The sequence below is a fragment of the Symphalangus syndactylus genome, chromosome 13 (assembly GCF_028878055.3).
Source record: "Symphalangus syndactylus isolate Jambi chromosome 13, NHGRI_mSymSyn1-v2.1_pri, whole genome shotgun sequence".
Classification (NCBI taxonomy): Eukaryota; Metazoa; Chordata; class Mammalia; order Primates; family Hylobatidae; genus Symphalangus; species Symphalangus syndactylus.
The window spans coordinates 78,327,466-78,350,578 of NC_072435.2; the positions used below are offsets into that span (position 1 = coordinate 78,327,466).

The 23,113-nt window shown below is 36.7% G+C and overlaps 1 protein-coding gene across 7 annotated transcripts in view; it reads left to right on the forward strand.

The window, feature by feature from the left end:
• Positions 1-23,113, forward strand: part of TMTC2 (transmembrane O-mannosyltransferase targeting cadherins 2) — a 462,711-nt gene that overhangs the window by 339,702 nt on the left and 99,896 nt on the right. For 6 of the 7 annotated variants that reach the window (XM_063615121.1, XM_055239351.2, XM_063615122.1 and 3 more), the window contains exon 9: positions 8,345-8,426. The exons of the other annotated variant lie outside the window; for it this stretch is intronic. In XM_063615121.1, coding sequence (XP_063471191.1) covers positions 8,345-8,426 — 82 coding nt within the window. The remainder of the gene's footprint in view (positions 1-8,344; positions 8,427-23,113) is intronic. 7 annotated transcript variants of the gene reach the window in all.

Genomic DNA, 23,113 nt, shown 5'->3' on the forward strand with positions numbered 1-23,113 from the left:
CAGTGTTACCTACTCATGTGTAAACTAAGGATTCCACCACTAAAATGTGAGCTGCACCAGGGAAGGAACTTTGTCTTGATTACCAAGGCCTGGAACCAAGCCTATCACATAGCAGAAACTTAATCCATTTTTATAGAGTGAAACATCACATCTCTGAAGCCTTCTCTTTCATTTCTCAGTACTTAGTTGTACTGTGGTCTTGAGGTACTTATTTTGACCACTAGTGTAGTACATTTTTTTTTAACAGTCTACACTAGATGTCTTCTTCTCTTCTTGTCAGTCTCGAAAGATCCAGTGACTAATCTTTTTATTCACCTTTGAAATCCTTACAGTAAAATGAGCCAATTATACAGATGGTGCAATTAAGAAAATGTTATTAGGTTATAAACTATAATTTACAGGCTGCTTATTTCATTTAGCACTGGATCTTGAAGAACTTTTGTGGTTTAGATAATTTTCTACACAATCATTTTAGTTAGAAACATTGTATTTCATTGAAATGATTTTTGGCTAATCAAGTTCATGCTAATGGACATTGAGTTTGTATGAACAATATAATAATAAAAATGAATAGCAACTTCTTTGTATTTAAAGGTATTTTCTTAGGACAAATACATAGACATAGAATCAATTGGCTAGTGTGTCTGTGATTTAATGCTTTTCATATGTGTCAGATTTCCCCCAGGATGTTTTTGTTACATATTACCATATTTTAGTAACGTGTCGTATGAACACCTGTTTTTATGAACCCTCAGGAATATTGAATTCTCTATTTGGGAAATTTTTTGATAGATGAATAATATCTCCTTGTATCAATTTGCATTTTAGGTAAACCAAATACATGTTTCTTTAGAAATTCTGACCATTATTTTTTGGTATTTGCAAAGTATTCCTATGTGCCCTTTGCTCATGTAACGTATCTGGCTCTCAGGCCGGAAAGGCAGCTGAGTGTGATGATCCACTTCTTTATCTTGGAGTGAAACTCAGTCTGTTGCAGTCTTTTATTCCCACTTGGTCAGCCATTTAACTTCAGCCGGTTTTGTGACCTCCTCCTTTCCCAGAGGTTAACCTAAATCTGGGAGGCATAATTGTGCTCACAAAGCTGGGAAGGAGGCTGTCCTGGCCATCTGATCTGAGCTGACACCACCTTAAAGCCTGATGGCTCTGCAGTGGGACTGGGGATGGGCTTCAGGGAAGCTTTGCTCAGGATGACAGTTCTGGCTCTGGAGTCCAGCCTTGTCCTGGGCATACCACAGAACCATTCCTCCCTTGTGAGGTCTCTTCTCCTATTCCGGATGTTGTCCTTGAACAGTGTGAAGCACTCACTTTGACCTCTAGCTGCCTTTGGTATCACTTGATACAATTTTTCAATGAGCTTAGGTCCTATGACACTATAAGTATCTTTCAGCCAGCCTCTGCTTTTAGGACATTTAGGAAAAGAGGGCACAGAAGGCCAGATATTTATGGAAAGTGGGACTTGGATGACAATTCAGGGAGGACAAACATTAATATCAGTTAACTGTTCAGCCAGATCATTTCTGTATCAGGTAGCTTTATTCTGTAATTTCTATTTATGATGTTGTAATGTTCTATAGCAGCATATGGTGACTGTACTTAACACCAGTGTATTGTGTAGTTCAGAAGAGCTAGAAGAGAGGATTTGAAATGTTTTCAGCATATAGAAATGATGAATATTAATACTCAAGGTAATGGACACCCCACCTCAACACACTCTGACTTGGTCATTATACGGAATATCACATGTAACAGAATGTCACATGTAACACATAAATATGGACAAATATTTGTATCAATAAAATTTTTTTAAAAAAATTCAAAACTATCAAATAATGTTCCTTATATTTGTGAATGATGGTCATCACAAATTACCTTTTACACTCTTTTAACTATAATGCATGGTTAAACAACATATTTTCCAAACTACACATAAGCTTTCGGACCTGTTTTATCAGCTGCTTCCCTTTCATATTTGTTATTGGTATAGAGATAACATTTGAATGTGAAATGAAAATGTGATTTGCGTTGGTTGTGAAAAACAGCAGACACTCATAATTGTAAGAAATTCCCAAAGAGTAAACACCAGACATATGGAAGTGGCTGCTAGAACACACTACGTAAGAGACTGTTCCTTCCCCAGACTTGAAGCAGCCTCTAAATAAAGAGTAGGGCCACTGAAATGAAGTTCTCTGATTTGTTCTTGATTTTGTTCTAGTTGATATTCCTACTGCTGCTGAAGGTATAGGTAATCACCAGTTAAGATATAAATGTTTGTTGGAGAATGGGAGCTAGTTCAGAAGAACTATTTTTATCATTTTAGAAACCTTAGCTGGTATGAAATTTTCCAGATATGAAATGGAGAAGTTACTACTTTGTTCACAGCTCTGTAATTTACTAATAACATGTAAATAAGTAACTGAGTAGTAACTTTAAGCTATTAAGTTATATAAAGAAAATAAAGCCATGCATGGTGGCTCACACCTGTAATCCCACCACTTTGAGAGGCCATGGCAGCTGGATCACTTGAGGCCAGGAGTTCGAGACTAGCCTGGCCAACATGGTGAAACCCATGTCTACTAAAAAATACAAAAATTAGCTGGGTGTGGTGGTGCATGCTGTAGTCACAGCTTCTCCAGAGGCTGAGGCATGAGAATGGCTTGAACCCAGGAGACAGAGGTTGCAGTAAGCTGAGATCGCACCACTGCATTCCAGCCTGGGTGACAGAGTGAGACTCTTGGAACTCTGTCTCAAAAAAAAAAAAAAGAAAAGAAAAGAAAAGAAAAGAAAAGAAAAGAAAAGAAATCATAGTAGCCTATTTATATGTTGACTGGTTATTGTATTTATGGAATACTTGGATGGCTATAGAAGAAAAGGTAAAGATTTGTGTTAGTTTATAGAACAAGATTAATGCACTCTTTACATTAGGGGAAAAAAGTGTATATATACATATATTTACATATAAATGTATTTTATATTTATATATAGTAGAAAAACATCATTTTCTCCTATTGTACTCTCAACCTAGAACATTTCTGACACAACTCTCAGTGCAGGAATTCCCCACAAACCAATCATTAAAGTTACCACAAACCAAGCCGTTGTCCAGCAGACACCAACAGGATGCCCTACTATTAAATTCCGACACTAACCAGAGTTAGTGCAGACCTCACATGTTAAGTACTCAGTCTCACAAAGCTGCTGCCCCACTTTAGGTGCCAATCCAAGTTGTAGGTTTCCAGGTTACTCACAACTTCTATACAAGATGACTACAAATTGGAGATTCCCATGACCCTCTTTCCCGGGTCCAGTTTGCTAGTGTGACTCACAGAACCCAGGAAAACAGACGACTTACTATTGCCAAATTATTACAAAGGATTTTAAAGGATACAATTGAACAGCCAGATAAAGAGATACACATGGGGAGGTTTGGAAACATCTGCAGCATAGGAACTTCTGTCCTGCTGAAATTGAGGTGTGCCACCCTACTGGGGTATAGACATGTTCTTATTCACCAATGCAGAAGCTTTCCAAATCCTATAATTCAGGGATATTTATGGAGGCTTCTTCATGTAGGCCTAATCAGTTATTAACTCAGCCTCCATCCCTTCTCCTCTTCCCGGAGAATAGTGGGAAGGGGTGGAGCTGAAAATTCCAAGTTTCTAATCATGGCTTGATCTTCCTGGTGACCAGCTCCCATCTGGGAGCCTATCAAGATTTGCCTCATAAGAACAAAAGACACTCCTGTTCCCTAGGAAATTTCAAAGAATTAGAAGCTACGTATCAGGAACCCAGGGTAAAAGACCAAATATTAGAGCAGAAGATTCTCCTATCACCCCTATAGTTCAAGAAATTACAAGGATTTTAGAAGTTCTCTACCAGGAACTGGGGATGAAGACCAAAATACACATATTTCTTATTATAAATTGAAATATTAAAATTTACATATTTAAATATATAAAAATATATATAGATATTTACATAAACACTCAAAGTCATAATGCAATGCAACAATGTGAGGGCTTGGTGCCTTCAGGTGTCATTTAGTAAAGTATTTCTGAGTTGTGGTTATCAAGACACACTACAGAGTTGGGTAGTTGATGTAATAAATAATTTGGCACTAAAGATAAGGGAAAAATGTTTGAGTATAGTTTACTTTTTAAAAATAAAACAATTTAAGCTGAAGCCATAATAGTCTAATTATCTCTTATATTTAATATTCCTGCTTGCTTTAAGGGGAGTTCTAGAAATGATTGATGGAGTGTGTGTGTGTGTGTGTGTGTGTGAAAATATATGTGTATTTTTATATTTGTGTACTTTGTGGTTAGATAAACTATTGATCGGTCATTGGGAGAGATGCTGCTTGCCTTGTACATCCACTCAGCCATGCACCTGAGCTGAACAGTGGTAGTGGCATCCAGTTTAGCTAAGAAAACAAAATGAATTAGCTTAATACCGATCCCGTGATATAGATTAGGCTGAACAAATTTTACTGAATATTTCTCTTACATTTATATGTTTTATTGATGCCAATCAGCGTCGACCTTACCAGGCACTCTCCTAATTGGGATGGTGTATTTTTTTTTCATGAGTTTAATAAATATTTGTTGTTTTTAATACTCAATACAGTCCGTTTTTCTTCATTTCTGAACCAGTACATGTATTCAGACATGTCAACCAGTAAACAAAATGAGGAATAATGCTTGTTTGTGCCAAATGCTGACATAATATAAAAGACACCAGGAAAAATCTGCTGAGAAATGACTTTTTCTTCACTTTAACTGCCAACCCTCTAGAACAGTAACAGTTGAAATAGTAAATTTGATTAAACATCATATTACCTCTTCTTTCTCATGCTTCCCTCCTACAAACCAGCAACCTTTATCCCTGGTTAGCTAAAGAATTTGGTTGACTTTTCATTTTATATACAGCAAGTCATCACTTAACGTAGTTGATAGATTCTTAGATACTACAACTTTAATAAAGCAAAAGGATGTACAGCAGGTCCTTGAAATAACATTGTTTTGTTTGATGTTGTGTTGTTATAATGCTGATGAGGAAAAAAATGATTTCATCATATGTCATTTCACTTGAAGTTGCTGTTTCCAAGAACCGATTGACCACATTAAGTGATGGCTTATTGTACTCTCCTGAGAACTGTCTTTTCCTCTTTACCGTTTGGCACTTGGCTAAATAAATAGTGGTCAAAGCAGAAAGATGGGTTTTGTGTGATGGTACAGTGTCTCCCCCTAGAAAGAATGTTCTCACCTTCAATGTGTTTATTTTGCATCTAGGAAAGCATGAGACTTACTGCATTTAAAAATTTGGTCCACTGAGCAACAAGAGGGTACTGTCCTTTGAGTTTTGCTGCATGTTTTTAAAATTTCATAATATTGTTTTGCCAATGGACTATACAGAGAGATTTTACTACCCTGTTTACTGTGACATTGATAAAAGAGCCAGTTCCTTCTTTTCTGTTCTTAAAACTTAAGTGGAAGCTTCCTTTTTAAATCTTTGCATATGACGTTTGTATAGACAGTGCTTTACTGATGATAGCTTTCATTTTACATCTTTTTTCTTAAAGTATCATTTTTTGCAAGTTCTTTGTATATTGCTTTCCAGTGATGACTTTGTCAGATGACCATGTGTTTTGCGGGGCTGTGTATAAAACAAAATACATTATTTGTCATTTATAACTCTGCATTTTTGTATACTATCAAATATATATATATGTGTGTGTGTATATACATATAAAGTAACAGTTAACATCTATTACAAACATATACGTAGGTAGTATAATAGTTAACTTACATGTATCATATCAGATAAATCAGAAATCGTAGGAGATAGGTTTTGTTATTATCCTTTTTAAAAATTAAGACTATTTTAGAGTAGTTTTAGGTTATTAAAAATTGAGCAGAAAGTACAGTGTTCCCATAAACCTCCTCATCTTCCCACAACCCAGATACACAGTTTCCCCTATTATGATCAACTTACTATGGTGTCGTAGATTTGTTACAGTTGATGAGTGAATTAAAGTCTATAGTTTATATTGCAGTTCGCTCTTTGTGTTGTGCGTTCTGTGAATTTGGGCAAGTGCTTAATGGCACGTATCCACCATTATAGTATCAGATGAAATAGTTGCATTGCCCTAAAAATCGCATGCTCTGCCTGTCCTCTTTTTTTTTTTTTTTTTTTGTATTAAAGGAATTATAGTTAAGAGATGAAATAATTTTCCAAGGGTCACATAGCTAAACAAGTATGGGAGCTGTTCTGCTTCCCTAGAATCTGTACTCCTAATTCATACATTAGGCTGCCTGATTTGTTACAATTACTGTATCATTTAGGGAAACCTAATTGGTAAGAGGCTTGCTAATTCTTCTAATTTTTAACTTTATCAAAGTGTATGTATAGGAAACATTCTGTCTGTGCTTTCCTTTGAAGTTAAAATGTTGTGGGAAACATTGCAGGGAATTTAAAATTTTTAATTATTGGTATTTGACAAGACTTGTAATTTAAGGAGGAGTTACTGAATAGAGTAGCATTACTAAATTGATAGAAGAAATGAGGAAGTCAGTTGTCTGATCATTTGCTTATCACTAGCTATAGGTAGTAGAGACATTAGGCTATGTCCTAGCTACTAGGAGTTAATGAAGGATGTAGCAACAGTGAGGTTTTTTTTTTTTTTTTTTTTTTTTTTAATGAGGGAATGAACAAAAGGAGAGGGAGTATGGAGAAAAGAGTCAAAGCTGCATAGTATGTAGCACAAGTTGTCCAACCTGCAGCCTGCAGGCAGCATGCGGCCCAGGACAGCTTTGAATGCAGCCCAACACAAATTCGTAAGCTTTCTTAAAACATTGTGACAGTTATGCATGAACCTTTTTTAAAAAAAAACTGTTCAGCTATCATTAGTGTTAGTGTATTTTATGTGTGACCCAAGACAATTCTTCTTCCAATGTGGCCCAGGGAAGCCAAAAGATTAGACACCCCTAATGTAGCAAATTAGGTTAATTATATACCTCTAACTTTAGAAAATTGATCTTCATAACAATAGTTTTAAAAATATCCTCAAAGTAAGAAAAAAACATTGCCTGAAGTTTATGTGGGTAAAGAGTATATAAATTAGGAGCAGGCAGATAAGGTCATTTGTCTTTACCATGGTCTGTGGCTTTGGGCACCACCCAGTGCCTTACTACCCTTCACAGTCACCGTACATCTTCATCCCAACCATGCCAAACAAGACAGCACTGCTCCAGGCAAGTGCTTCTTAGGGTTGTTCTCCTATCTTGTGCCATCCCTCTTTGTTACAATGGAGGTAACTATGGTTCAGAGGCAATAACTAGGTGAAGAATGTATACTTTTAGAATCTGTTTGGACTGTGGTATTCTTTAATGAAAAATCAATTTGTTGTATGTAAACGTTCACCCCTGTTTTTTGCTTATTTTCCTTGTGCATATGATGGTAATATTTACTTATAACTACAACAAAGAAGGTGACCTAGCTTTAGATTAAATCCTGGATTAGCAGAATTTTTGTCCTGAGTGATTGCAGCAAGGATAAATGGTAGCCACTTGAGATTCACCAAATTGTGAATTCTTTTTTTCATAAATGGCCTGTAATGGCTTGTAAATATTTGGCCTGTAAATGCCAAATATTGAGGCCAAGGATAAGCTGTAAAGGGTGCAAAGAATGGCTGTCTCATTTCGTTTAGCCTTGGCCTTAATCAGTCTAGAATGAGGTTACGCAACAATTCTATCACACTCTTCTTAGTACCCTTAGATTGTTTTAAGTATTTTTGGCCTACATACATTATAAGAAGTATTTTATTTTCTAAAGGAGGAATGACTGTATAATTCAATATAATTTTATGAAATATAATGTTAGGTATTTTGAGATGCCTGTCATCTCAAAATTTAAAATGGCCACAGTTCTTTACAAGGAAAAAGAAGGAATGAAGAGGAAACAAATCAAAGGGAGAAAATAAAATAGAAAATGACAATAATGTTTCTTTAAAACTGTCTTGTCTTTCTGGTTTCTGTGAAACCTTTTTTTTTTTCAACCTTGTCTCTTGCATTCCTGGCCTGATGTTTTTGGTGCGCCATTCTCATCTTCTGTTACATATTCTTCATGCCTTCCAGGGTTCAGACCTCAGTGTTCTCTCTCAACACTTTTTCCTTGATCATCCTCACATAGATAAAAACAAAATGTTTTTTTTTTTCCTTTCCTGTGATGATTACCAAGTAGACATTTGGCTACTTCAGTTAGGCCCAGGCAGTGAAGAATCCCTCATGATCTGTTGCTGAATCATCCATTTTCTCTGTTTTTCAAGGGTCGTAAGAGTGAGGCTGAAAAGCTCTTCTTGAAGGCTATTGAGCTGGATCCCACCAAAGGAAACTGTTACATGCATTATGGTGAGTGGTTGATAGTTTTTTTCCATATCCCCCACATTTACTATTAATGTCAATATGAGATCTAGGCTTTGCTGGCAAAGAACATTTTAAGAGGAGATGGACTTTATTATTGCAGATTTAGCCTCATGCTATATTCCTACCTTCTCATTCAAAACAGTCCTATTAAAGGGGCTGCGCATGATATTTTCCTTTAGTAATTTTAACAGGATTTTAACAGGGATGGCATTGTGCAGCTGTTTTTTTCAAGTTCAGTGTGGAGTTTAAATGAGATCTCATCAGGAAAGCATCTAGCTCCTTGCCTTATGCATACTTTGTAATAAAACATTTGCTTCTTTTCATTCTAAATGATAACGTATTGCTCATTGAGCATGTCATTTTGAAGTTTTAGAAGTTTACATTTTGGCCTCAAAAATCTTGCTTTCTGGAAGATATGGATATACACGAGCCTGTAAATGCCAAATATTGAGGCCAAGGATAAGCTGTAAAGGGTGCAAAGGATGGCTGTCTCATTTCGTTTAGCCTTGGCCTTAATCAGTCTAGAATGAGGTTACATAACAACTCTGTCACAGTCTGCTCTGTCATTAGTAGTGAGTCATGTGTTTAGTGAGGCAAAGTATATAGCTGGTTTGATATTGTGTAAGATGTGCTTATTTCTACCAGATTTGCAGTTGGAATTTCTTTTAGGGAGCCAAAAAGCATTTACTTTGGCTGATCCCTTGGGGGGAAAAAGTGGTTTTTTGATCACTGTTGGCTTTGATGTATTAATGACTATCAAGTAGTAAACTTAAAAGTGGACAGAAATTAAATATAAGGAAATAAAACTAATATACTAGTAGAATATTTAATTCCTTCTCCCAGTTTCCAGCTAGTAAAAATAAATCAGTGACAGGCTGTGAGTGTAGAAGAATGGAAATAATAAAGTAATGGAGAGACTCAACCACAAATCCATTTTTTAATTTATTTTATTGTGTGTCTATGTTTACAAACCTAGGGTTGCAGTGCATTATCTTCCCAGCATTAATGCAGGATGGTACAACTCCTGATTTTGTTTCACAATGCAGCTGTAATGCCATGTTAAATTAGTAGTCAACTAATTTAAGTTTGCTACAGAATTTATTTTTATTTTTATAGGTTTTCCTATATGAAGTACTTCAGGATTTTCTCATGCCTAGTATTTTTGGGTACCTCAACTGTCCGTGAAAGTCGTTCCATGGTGATTTTCCCTGAGTGCTAAAGGGCTGCCTGTCATTGCATGTTATAAAATAGGAGTTTTTTCCCCACATCTGCTGTCTGCATTTCATTTGCCTCATACTAATTCTACTTACTGCATCTTCTAAACTTGTTTTCTGTAATATTATAGAGAATACTATATATATATATATATATATATAGGTTTTTCACAATCCATTTCTTTAAACAGTATCATTGCTCCTTTTGAACTGCAGTTTCACTATTTTATTAATTTTAAAAGTTGGCCCCCTTATTAATCTGGTTATATCCATCTTCTACTTATAAAAAAAAGTATTGTGAGTTTTACATTACATCATTCTCCTAAAATATTTTTTTCCAGTGGTGATAGTAGCGGGTATTTCTCCCATGAGAAATTTTTGGATTTAAACAGAAAGTGCTACAAACATTTTTTTTTTTTTTTTTTTTTAAATTTTTGAGATGGAGTTTCACTCTTGTTGCCCAGGCTGGTGTGCAATGGCGCCATCTCGGCTCACTGCAACCTCCACCTCCTAGGTTCAAGCGATTGTCCTGCCTCAGCCTCCTGAGTAGCTGGGATTACAGGCGCCCACCACCATGCCCAGATAATTTTTTTTTTTTTTGTATTTTTAGTAGAGATAGGGTTTCACCATGTTGGCCAGGTTGGTCTCAAACTCCTGACCTCAGGTGATCCACCTGCTTTGGCTTCCCAAAATGCTGGGGTTAGAGGCATGAGCCACCGCGCCCAGTCTACAAACTTTTTATTTTATATGGTATTTGGAAAGCAGTGATAACAAATGTCTTTAAATGCATGTGTAAAAACTGATTCTTCTTAGAACCCTTGGATTGTTTTAAGTATTTTTGGCATACATACATTATAAGAAGTATTTTATTTTCTAAAGGAGGAATGACTGTATAATTAAATATAATTTTATGAAACATAATGTTAGGTATTTTATGAAATTTTATAAGTTTCAGTATTTTTTCCTACTTTGGAATTGGTAATAGAAAGAACTCAAAATGAGATTCCAAAAGGGAGTAGTAGTTACGGCAAAATAATCTACGAACAGATGAGAAGGCCGTAATTGAGTGCATGAGATTCTTTGCTCACTGTGCTCAGATTATAAAACATGACAATTTAAGAGGATCTTAATGATTTTCATTTAGAGGGATATATTTCAAAGGATTGAATTTTAGAACTGGAACTGTAAAGTTCTGTTAAAATTATGTAATATAACCTGTCTGTTGAACAAATAAGATTGAAGCCTAGAAAAATGAAGTTGACTTGCGCAAGTTAATTACAGGTAAGTTCTGGATTCCTTGATTACTGTCATGCTTTTTCTTCCATGAAATATATTCTGAGTTGGGGCACGGTGGCTCATGCCTGCAATCCCAGCACTTTGGGAGGCCGAGGCGGGCAGATCACTAGGTCAGGAGTTTGAGACCAGCCTGACCAACATGGAGAAACCCCCTCTCTACTAAAAATACAAAAATTAGCTAGGTGTGGTGGCGCATGCCTGTAATCCCAGCTACTCAGGAGGCTGAGGCAGGAGAATCACTTGAACCCGGGAGGCGGAAGTTGTGGTGAGCCGAGATCACACTGCCGCACTCCAGCCTGGGTGAGAGAGCAAGACTCTGTCTCAAAAAAAATAAATAAATAAACAAAAAAACCATGTAAATATATATATATTCTGTTTGGGGTTTTTGTGGTTTTATTTTTGGGGGTTTGCTTTTTTTTTCCCAAAATATTGGCAAATAGAGACATAGGTAGATATTTTCAATCAGTAGGCCCTGCTGTGCACAGTTGTAGAACTCAAATTCATGTCATGACTTAGCTTAAAGTTCATAGAGAATGTTTTTTAGTAATTTTAATATTTATATGGTATGTCTACTAGGTGCAGCCACAGTGTTCTGTGTTCAGAAAGTAATGCTGTACAGGAAATAAACAGGATGATGTCATCTTTAGAAGGTGATGAGGTAGGAAGTTGGATACTCCTTGAAACAAGGTAGTCAGATAAAGCATCTTTGAGAATATGATATTTGAAATCTCTATGTTAATCCAACTGTTAAATAGCTAGGTTCATACAGAAGAAAGAGAAAGTTCAAAGGTCCAAGACAATATTAAGCTTGTGTTTACAGCAGAGAAAAAAAAAAAACCTAATGTGACTGGATCACATTGAACCAGGTAGGAAAATGGGAGGAAGGGAGGCCACAGAGGAACCAGAGGTAGAGCCCATAGGGACTTGGAGACTGAGCTAAGGAGTTTTGCATTTTATTCTAAGTGTACTGGAAGAGGGACCATGTGGAGAAGACAGGACTAGAGAAAGGTCAGAATAGAACAAGGGAAAGTCTGTAGATAGTTGTTGCAGTGTTTTCATCAAGAGATGATGGTGGTTTGGACTTGGAAGTAGTTGTGGGAATGTAAATATTTATACTGAAATTATATGTTTACTTCCTTTAGAAGATTCTAACGTAAGAATAGGGACGGTGTGTTTTCCATTTTTGTATCATCAGTATATCTACTATATTGCTGTTTACACAGTAATGTGCAATGTATATTGAGCTCAGTTAGGAATATCCTCCATTCTGGAACCAGATCTGGATTACAAAATTGCCTGAAAGGATGTTCTATTTGAATTTTTATTTCTTGTTTAAGAAAATACGTACTATGATTCTCATATCAGTTCCTTGCCAACTTGCTGGTTATAGATATTCTTAGATTGTTATGCCAACAGATTGAATGAATAATAACACTTCCTCAGCTTAAAAATAAATGTTTAAATGAAATATATGTGTTTTGAGTCTTTTTAAAATGCTTTTGCAAATGCCAATGAAAGTGCCAGAGTGAGTGAGTTTTGTATGGGAAATCCACTCTCTTGTGTGATTTTGTGCTTCTGATTTGCTTGTTAGTGAACTTCCAAGTGACTTGGAAAATACCATCCAGTTGGGATTAGACAGAAGGAATTATATTAATTTATATTTGCTGCAATGGTGATTAGAAGGCAGTATTTTAAAATGCTATCAGTCACTTGTATTTTTGTATACACTAGTTTTGTTCGGGGGAAGAGATTGCATTGCATATTGCCTTTTTTAAAATTTTTTTCAGATTGGCTTGCAAGAAAGAAAGCAAGCTAGGCAGGTTTATACAGCTCAGTTAGTTGGTTAAAGGTTGTGCTGTGTGGCACCTTTAGTCTCTTGGATTCAGATTTCTCATCTGTAAAGTGAAAGATTGACATGGGCTCCAAAAATGTTTTCTAGTACTCCAATTTTTTGTTGTTTGTAACATGTACCCAATTTCTCACAGCTCTTTTATCAAAATTTTAAAGAATGCATAGAAAATAGGTTTCAAACTACAGTATAAGTAATAATACAACATTGTGTATTTGTATGTTGTCAAGTATTCCATGTCCGTGTGAAGCAAATAATATAAAGTCTTTATTGAATTCAGTTTATAAATCTCAAAGGTGAGGATTTGGTGCCTTGGTGTCTCATGTGGGCCTGTAATTCAAGGGATTCTCTGTGAATTCCCCTGTGCCCTCCAAAAGAATGAAGGTCAAGACGAGAAGTCTCTCTTTAAAAATTACTAGAAAAACCATTGTTTCAGATAGAATACATTATAAATCTTTTCTGTAGGTGCATAGTAGTAAATTTGGTGTCGATTGAAACAATTTAAATCAATGAACATTTGTTATGAAGTACCTACTGTATATAAATTTTGACACATGGAATTCATGAAATATTAAGGACTGATGTGTGAAAAGTTAAAAGGGAGGAGATTGTAATGCTACTGAAAAAAGTACTCTTATATACAGCTCGGACAGTTTCTTCTTTTCCTGTCTTCCTGTTAACAGTGAGTTTCTAAAAAACTATGGCCCCGTTATATTTGTTATTGATAATTGTGACGTAATTCATTTCCAAGTGTTCAGCTGTGTAGTGATGAGTCCTGAGCCTCTTGCTTTTAGCCTCCTGCTCAGTATTTATCCAGCACTATACTAGATATAGGGACACAGTAGAGAATAAGACTGGTTCTAGCAAATCTTACAAACTGGGAAGGAGGCACAAATTGTAAAAATAATAGTTTAATTAGTTTAAAAAATCCATCATTCTTGCTCGTGAGCTCATAGAAAAACGATAGATTTTTTAAAATTATAATTATCTGTATTATTATTTGGCTCGATTGTCAGTTTTAGAATGCTACTATTGTACATTTATTAAGCACTTTGCCATCTATGTTATGTTTTCTTGTCCCTGAGTCTTTTTTTTTTTTTTTTTTGCTTCGTCATCCAACCCCTGTGAGGTAGGAATGGATCCTAATTACATTTGTCTGAGAAAATGGAAGTTCAGGATTTTTAAGTGACTTTCTATTTCAGAAATGTTCAATGTGTTTAGTGGAGGAAGAACTTGAAAAGCCCAGCTTTTTCAACTTTTAAATCCAGAACTTTCTACTGTTGTTACTATTATACTGTGTTTTTCTCTACGATGGTGTCCTAGTCCATTTTGTGTTGCTATAACAGGATACCTGAGACTGGGTAATTTATGAGGAAAAGAGGTTTATTTATGTCTGCAGGCTGGAAAATTCAAGGGCATTGCCTTTGCTTCTGGTGAGGGCTTTTTGCTACCTCATAACTTGGTGGAAGAAGGTCAAAGGGGAAGAAGAGACATGAAAAGAGAGAGAACCCAAGGGGCATCCAGGCTTTATAAGAACTCACTCTCATGGGAACTAATCCATAGTCATAAGAACTAATCCAGTCTCACCAGAGAACTCACTACCAACTATAAGGGCACCAAGCCATTCAGGAGGGGTCCACCCTTATGACCCACACACCTTCCTGTAGGCCCCACCTGCCATCATCACCATATTGAGGATCAAATTTCAACACGAGCTTTGGTAGGAACAGACAAACCATATCCAAACCGTAGCAGATAGTTCATATATTATTTGTTTCACTTTTAAAAGCAGGCTCTGGAGGACAGTGTTAAAATAATAGGCTTGGTCTTTCAACACTGAGCACTGAAAGTAGAGGCTTGAAATATGTAATGAGTTGAATTGGTGAGTGGCCTGTATTATTTTTTATTATTCATAACTAAAGCTACTTAGAAGATGGTAATGGACTGAGGCTATGTTTTATCCTTTCATTTTCAGTCACTTTGAAAACAGCAAAAGGAATTTTTTAATTAAATAATGAACCAAATAACAATATTGCCTTAATTAAAAATGAAAATAGATTTTGAGTCTTTGCAAAATTACACTGAGATTACAATTACGTTTAATACTTAAGACCAAACCATCTTTTTTTAAAAAATCAATGTTTATGTGTCCCTTTAATGCTCTAAGAAGAGCATCAGCAATTCACAGATATGTAATTAGATTAAGGTTTTCCTAAAGGTTGTTCCAAACTATTTCATTTCTCACCTGTGATTTTTTATTCCTAAATCCCTTATTATTAAAATGTATCTAATAAATTAACACAATTTAATCTTCATACCTTCGTGTATTTTACATAAGTTACTTTCCAAAGCCTTTTATAATTAAAACTTTCCCATAACTAAAATGGGAACAGGAAATGGTTTTAGCTTAAAAGCAAAGAATTAAGGAAAAATTAAAGCACTAATGTGTTTCTGAAAAGTAATATGATAAAAAGACAAACAGTAAACCGTTGAAGAATAATTTCTGTAAAGGCAAAAAATAAAAGGTCAATCTACTTGAGAGATGAGAAACTATACAACTACAAGGAAAATAGAATATAAAGAACAAGGCATAGGAACAAATGATACAACTGGTTTTAAAAGTTAGGTAACCATCATTCTCAGCAAACTATCGCAAGGACAAAAAACCAAACACCGCATGTTCTTACTCATAGGTGGGAATTGAACAATGAGAACACATGGACACAGGAGGGGCAACATCACACACCGGGGCCTGCTGTGGGGTGGGGGGAGAGGGGAGGGATAGCATTAGGGAGATATACCTAATGTTAAATGACAAGTTAATGGGTGCAGCACACCAACATGGCACACGTATACATATGTAACTAACCTGTACATTGTGCACATGTACCCTAAAACTTAAAGTATAATAAAAAAAATATATATATACTCAAAAAAAGTTAGGTAAACATACAATCTCATTGGAAATCAAAGGAATTAAAATATAAATTATAATGAATTCCCTCAAGCTGCTCTAACACATATTCTCAATAATTCTCTCTTGATAATATATCATAAGGAAATAAAGTTTTTTTAATGTTTAAGATTATCAGCAAAGATAGTAATTGAGCCTTGACTTTGCTATTTGTTACAGGTAAAAATGGGAAGGCATACATCTGAAATATCTGATCTAAATATCTGAAAAAGGGAGATAGCTCAATCAAGTGAGATTATTTCCATTTGATGAAATCTTGTAAATCCTAAATTAAGGTTATGAAAGAAACATAATAATGAGACAACTTCCCATGTTATTATGTTAGGTGAAAAAAGAATAAAAATTGTACATGGAGTATGAATAAATTCTACAAAATAACTATATCATTAGCAAAACAAACTTTTTAAAATATCAAAATGTTTAGAATGGATGTATTAGCTTTTTAGACATGCACCCTTTTGTTTTCCTTTGTTCGGAAGGCTTAATGTTTTCTATTTTAAATTTTCTATAATGAGCACATTACTTTTATGAAGGACAAATACTTTAATAAAATATAAAAGAAAAGCACCTTGGGTTTTTTTTTTTTTTTTTTTTTTGAGATGGAGTCTCACTCTTGTCACATAGGCTGGAGTACAGTGGCGCGATCTCAGCTCTCTGCAACCTCTGCTCCCTGTGTTCAAGCAATTCTCCAGCCTCAGCTTCCCGAATAGCCGGTATTATAGGCACCCACCACCATGCCCGGCTAATTTTTGTATTTTTAGTAGAGACAGGGTTTTGCCATGTTTGGCCAGGCTGGTCTCGAACTCCTGACCTCAGGTGATCCACCTGCCTTGGCCTCCCAAAGTGAGGATTACAGGCGTAAGCCACCACTCCTGGCCAAGAACAAGCATCTTAATCTATTGTTCAAGTAGATAGCAGGATAATTATGGTAACCAACCAATTATCCAAAATTACTGAATGGAGCTCAACATGTAAACTTTTAAGACTTAAAACTTAAGCAAGAAAGGAATAAAAAGTAGAGAAAGACCACTTGCATGGAGTCTATTAAATATAATATGTCCATTATGAAATCTTCAAATATTGTATTTGATGAATATATTATATATTTGATAAATATATATAATACATTTGATGAATTCATAATATAATAGTACATTTACTGAGTACTTCTGTGGCCTGAGAAATTCACATATGGCATCTCATTTAATTCCCACAGCGAGAAGGGGAGGGTACATGACTATGTTTATTTTACAGATGAGGAGAGTGATATCATCAAGCAATGACTTTGGAGTATACTCCCCAAGGTTTCAATGCCAGTTAATAGTAGATAAATTCTTTACAGGGCCATTTGTGCTATACTGCAATGTTATCATCTCGTATGTCAGTGTATAGAATTATAAGACCATTCTAAGATGGTATGATGACATTCTATGGTGATGTCATTTCTCACCCACAAAGTTTCATTATAGCTCTTCCAAAAAACGAGAAAGAAATGAAACTGTGTTGTAAAGTATACTATAGGATTGCAAAATGCTTCACAATATTAGGATGATTAAATCAATTCAAGTAATATGGTGTGCCCTTACTCCAGAGTTATGAAAATTTGCAGAAAATAAAGAGCTTGGCGTCATGCTGGGCACATATGTGCTCATTAAGGCTAGTGCTGTTATTACTGAAGCTCAGTGTTTAACAATTACATTCCTGACCAAGCACTGGGCACTTTTCTGCATATTTTTGTCAGTTCCTGAGTCCTGTGCAGAAATAACATTACCCCTATTTTACAGATATAGGATTTAAGGTTCCAATAGTTTAAGTGGCACATCGAAGTCCCTATGACTAGTAAGTTGGCAGAGCAAGAATTTGAGCCTCTTCTGACACCCTAGCTCACAATATGTTTATGGTTTCCCTTGTTCTTTCAAAGATATGCTCTTACTAAATGTGAGCCTTGTGGGTCCCCAGTGGTGACACAGACCCAGAGCCAGATTGCTGGTATTATGGAGGACTGCTGGTGAAGAAACCCAGGGAGCTCCGATCATTGTGTTCTTGAAGGCCCTAGGGAGGAAGGGCAGCTTGAGAATTGGAAAGGAGCTCATGGAGAAGTTAGTAAAAAGAAAAGGGGGCGGCAAGGCACCAGACCTCACCCTACATGGTGTTATTTACACTGTCTCACTTGTTCCTTCTAATAACTCAGTGAGATTATACCAATGTGAAAATTGAAGAAACTGTAACTCAAAACCAAAGAATCAAGACAATAACCAGAGTGGCCTTGCTGCAGGGGTTCCAGCCCTGACCACAGTGCTTCACCTAGGAAGGTTGGTCAATCAACTTTTTTTCTTTCCTTTTCTTTTTTCTTTTTTTTTTTTCTTTTTTTTTTGTCTTTTGAGATGGAGTCTCACTCGGTCACCCAGGCTGGAGTGCAGTGGCACTATCTCTGCTCACTGCAAGCTCTGCCTCCCGGGTTCATGCCATTCTCATGCCTCAGTCTCCTGAGTAGCTGGGACTACAGGTGCCCGCCACCATGCCCAGCTAATTTTTTTGTAATTTAGTACAGACAGGGGTTCACCGTGTTAGCCAGGATGGTCTCCATCTCTTGACCTCGTGATCTGCCTGCCGTAGCCTCCCAAAGTGCTGGGATTACAGGCATGAGCCACCACACCAGGTCATCAACTTTTTTCAGTACAAAAATGAATAAAGAAGGGTAGACTGGCCTTTGGTTAGTTTTCAACTTCCCTTTTCTCATCTGTGCCCCCTTTTTGTGTGTATGGAAATAGAATCCACTTTAAAAAAAAGTATTTATAGCTAGGTCATGCTTTGCTAAGGTGACATACAGTTATGTAAAATTAGCATACATTCTTTTGAATCTGTCTCTGCATAGGACTCTAGAAGCCACAAAAGCAAGATGATAAGAACTGAATTAAGACGTAGATGTAGGGAGTAGACAGTGCAACAGATTTTAAACAGTGACATGGATTTGGAACAAGGCACACCCAGCCCTACTGCAGATTATCTCCTCGAGCATGAGGTGACTTGTGCTGCACTCTGCTCCTCAGTGTCATAATCTAGAGAGGATTACTATGGCCTAAAGTTGTAAGGATTTATTTACAATTTTATAAAGTAACTAGCACATAATAAATGCTCAGTGAATTGTGACAATAGGCATTTATTATTTTAAAATTATAATAGAAACAGTATCCTGGAGAATGATGAAAAAAATTTTGAATAAGGTGTATAAATAAAGGGACAAATTAAGGGAAGAAGAGACACAGTAAAAACCTAGGATTAAGAAAAAGAGGACTGTAAACCTCTTTTCATGTAAACAAAAAGATCAGAGAAAGGGGATAATTGCAGGAGAACGGAAGATTATAAGTAACCTTACGAATAAGAGAGTAGACATTGTGCTCAACAGTCTAAACAGTTCTTTAAGGGAAAAATAATGGATTGTTTCCATTATTCCATTATTTCCGTAAGTACATGCTCACTTAACTGGGTAAATCACAGGGGCTTTTCTCTGTAGCTACAAATCTCAACATGGCTCATCTTGGAGAACTCTGTAGTGTCTATGAAGTTGTGTGAAGATAAATTGAACACACACACACAAACACATTGGTGGGGCAGGGAGAGAAACAGTTTTTCCAGTCTTATTTGACTCGGCAAGCAAATCCACTTTGAGGTTCTTGTTTGCAATTTATTCTTCGGCCTTAATTAAAACAATTGCTCTCAAAGCTTGTGTGCCCTGCTATTAACTATTATGTGCTTTGCTTGACACATCTTGAAATGAATATCTCAGAACAGCCCATTGAGATGGTGTGTGAGCACACTGAGAAGACCTGGAGCTCTCCTAGGAAAAGGATGTTTGGGCTCTTTGAGCTGCCTCTCTTCATTCTCATTACTGCTCTAACTTAGTCTCAGAGGAACGGGCTCCTTTCTTTAGTTACTCAGAAAATGTGTTTGAGGCCGGGCGTGGTGGCTCACGCTTGTAATCCCGGCACTTTGGGAGGCCAAGGCGGGCGGATCACGAGGTCAGGAGATCGAGACCACGGTGAAACCCCGTCTCTACTACAAAATACAAAAAATTAGCCGGGCGTGGTGGCGGGCGCCTGTAGTCCCAGCTACTCGGAGAGGCTGAGGCAGGAGAATGGCGTGAACCCGGGAGGCGGAGCTTGCAGTGAGCCGAGATCGCGCCACTGCACTCCAGCCTGGGCGACAGAGCGAGACTCCATCTCAAAAAAAAAAAAAAAAAAAAAAAAAAAAAATGTGTTTGAGTCCTCTTGTCTACCTCATCTCTTTCCTTACAACTCCCTAGTGTAAGAATGCACCCCATCCTATAAATGAGGCTGCTCACCTCTGGGTCTCTGATGAGGTTGTATTCCTCGTCTAGTTGCATCCTTCTCTTCCTCTTTAAGTGATAAAACCCTGAAGATAGTTTGAAGCCCATCATGAACTTATTTTCTCTTTTGAAGCATTCTTGATCCCTGTTGAATCTGTATGTTACTTAAACCTATGATGAAATTGTGTTACCTTCCATTCCTTGTCCCTCCTCCGATTCCTTCTCTCTCCCTTAGAGCTTCTTGCCTCCTCCCCAGTCTCCCCGCTTTTTCTTAGCCTGCAGAAATTCCCACACCCTGTCAAGACAGTCATCATAACTCCCTCAATGGTTTTCTGGCATTTCATAAACCTTTTGCAAAGAGTCAGGGGAGAAATAAATTCAGTAAAGTACTTCTAACCTTCCTGACCTCCTTTCCAGTTGAGTGCAGGGCTCTGGCCTTCTGTTTCTCTAATCTTCTTCGCACTAGACACCTTCCTTGCCACCTGTCCAAATCAGGACAAATTCTTGGTCTCGTGTTCACTTAGGAACAAATCCAGGGCCTCCCAGTCTCACAATAAGCAGTCCAGATTGATCTCTTGGGTATCTTTTCCTTGTTCACCAGGCCACCTGTTTTCTTGGCCGGTAACTGTGGCACATTTATCACATTAGGCCTGTCTCACGAAAACCAGCATTTACTAACTTAGGCTGCCAAGGACATAAAAACACAAAGCAACAAAACGAATAAAGGGAAGGCTAGAGAGATTAGTCTGAAAGAGCGAAAGCATATTTGAAATGCCATGGTGACTCAGAAAAAGACACTCAGCAAGGCTCCTTTCAGAGAGGCAAAAAGAGAAGAGCCCCCTCTGTATTTTTAATTATCTCAGAGAATTAGCGTTAACAAGCTACCACTCTTTAGCACTATCCCCTACTTACAGCCAGTCAAAGCCTGACTGCTGTGTTATCATCAACCTTCTCTTACTAGGAGTGTGTTACTACCCTCTTCTAGTAGAAACACCCCATAAATGACTTGCTTCAATTCCCTTTTATGCGCTCATCTTGTTACCACTAGATGTGACTAAAACCAGGTAGCCCAATTACTTCCATCTTGGCTTTTCCCCATTTCTAATCATCGGAATCTTTGAAAAAGTCCCTAGGTACAGATAGTTGCTTCCAGGATGCTGGCAATGTTCTGTTTCATGATCCAGCTGCTGGTGGAACAAAACCAAACCAAAATTACCTCCATTCAGAAATAAAAATGATGCATTCAGCCTGTGATATGTCACACCTCCTTTTCAAGTTTATATGAGTTTTGGTGTTAAACTATCTCTGTAATCTCCTCTGTCCTCTAATAAAATGGAACTTCTTCAAGGATAAATATTGTGTTTATCTTTGTATGCCCACTGCAAGTACTACCATATTTTGTGTATAGTAGGCACAATATTAATTTGGGGGGTATATTAACCTATGAAAGAAACTATCTTCTGTTTTCAGATTATTTCCTCTTCTGTTCCCAGTCTGTTTAATTTATTTCACAATACAATAGCATATAATAGGTATTAGACAAATTGCATAGTTTGAATTGTTCTGAAATTAAAATATATTTGAAGGTATGATTGATATCTGGATTTTTTTGTGTGTTCCAAGGGAAATTCAGAGTCCTAATATCTGAGCCACCATGTTGCTCAAGTTCAGAAACCACCATTCATAGAAACTTCACTGTGAATGGCACCTTTGGGAAGCATGTTTGGCCATTTACTGCAGCTCTGCCTAAAATCACTGCAAGATATGGAAATATGAATAGGAAAATTTCTGGTGATAAATTCTGGATAGGTTTTAGCTTGCTCTTGAAGATGAGAGCCACATAGAGATATTATTAATATGAGTTGGTTCAGTCTTTTCATTGAACATGCATTTATTAAATCTCCGAAGTGTGCCAATAAGTAAGAGAGAAGACCACTGGGATATCTGGTGAAAGAACATTGCAGGTAGAGGGAATAGTGAGTGAAAAGACCCTGAACCAGGAGCCATTGTTCCTCTGATGTATTACAGGAACTGTAAGAGAGGGTGGGGAAGAACGTTTGCTGACCATAGCAAGCTGTGTAGGCCAGTGTAAGGGTTCTGGAATCAGCTGTAGAATAACAATCCGATTTCCATTTTACCAAGGTGACTGAGACTGCCATTTTGAGAATACCCTCTAGATAGAAGTATGGGGACTATTTAGGAGGTTATTGCTGTCATCCAGGGTGATGTGGTGACTTGAGACAGAATGGTATCAGTAGAGTTCAGATGATTCTGGACACATTTCTGTGATCAAATGTCATCTTCCAAGGACAACCACTTTAATGAAAATGCTGTTTTCTAGTTGTCTTATAAAAAAGATTTTTATTTGATTCTGAACATTTTTAAAGCTACATATGAATGATTTTTTTCTAAAGAGAATTGTATCATAACACCTATTACAGATTGTTTTAGCTCTTTAGTTGCATTGATCCTGAGTGAATTTTTATAATATTTTAGTAAAAAATGCCAGTCACAATTAGTCTAGGGAGTTTATATGTAGAATTTTTACAAAGCAGGATTTGAACCTATGGCTTAAGGCCAGCTGACATTTTTATGGATTTCTACATTGCAGACAGCTTTTGAAATCCAGGAATTAATGAAAGATTGGTCCTCACAAGCTTGTCATATTGAAATGTTGGTAAAAATCTACTAAGTACTTTAAATGGTTCAGTGAGAGAATTGTCCAGAGAAGAAATGGTATTACTCTAATGTTGAAACAGTTCAATACAAAACCATTGCTGTTTCCCTTTTCCCACTTTAGCCCATGAGGAGATTTTATGCTCTTTGTCTCTGGATCTCTAGAGAATGCTTCCTTATTTCATATCATCTGTTTTTCCCTACTCAAATTACTTTAAAGAATAATTTCTCATCTCATTTTTTTCTCCCTGTAATTTGTGATAATTAAGATGATAATAAGCTTGGGCAAGACAAATTACAACCAAAGAAATAAAGTGTAGTAGCAACAGTACACAC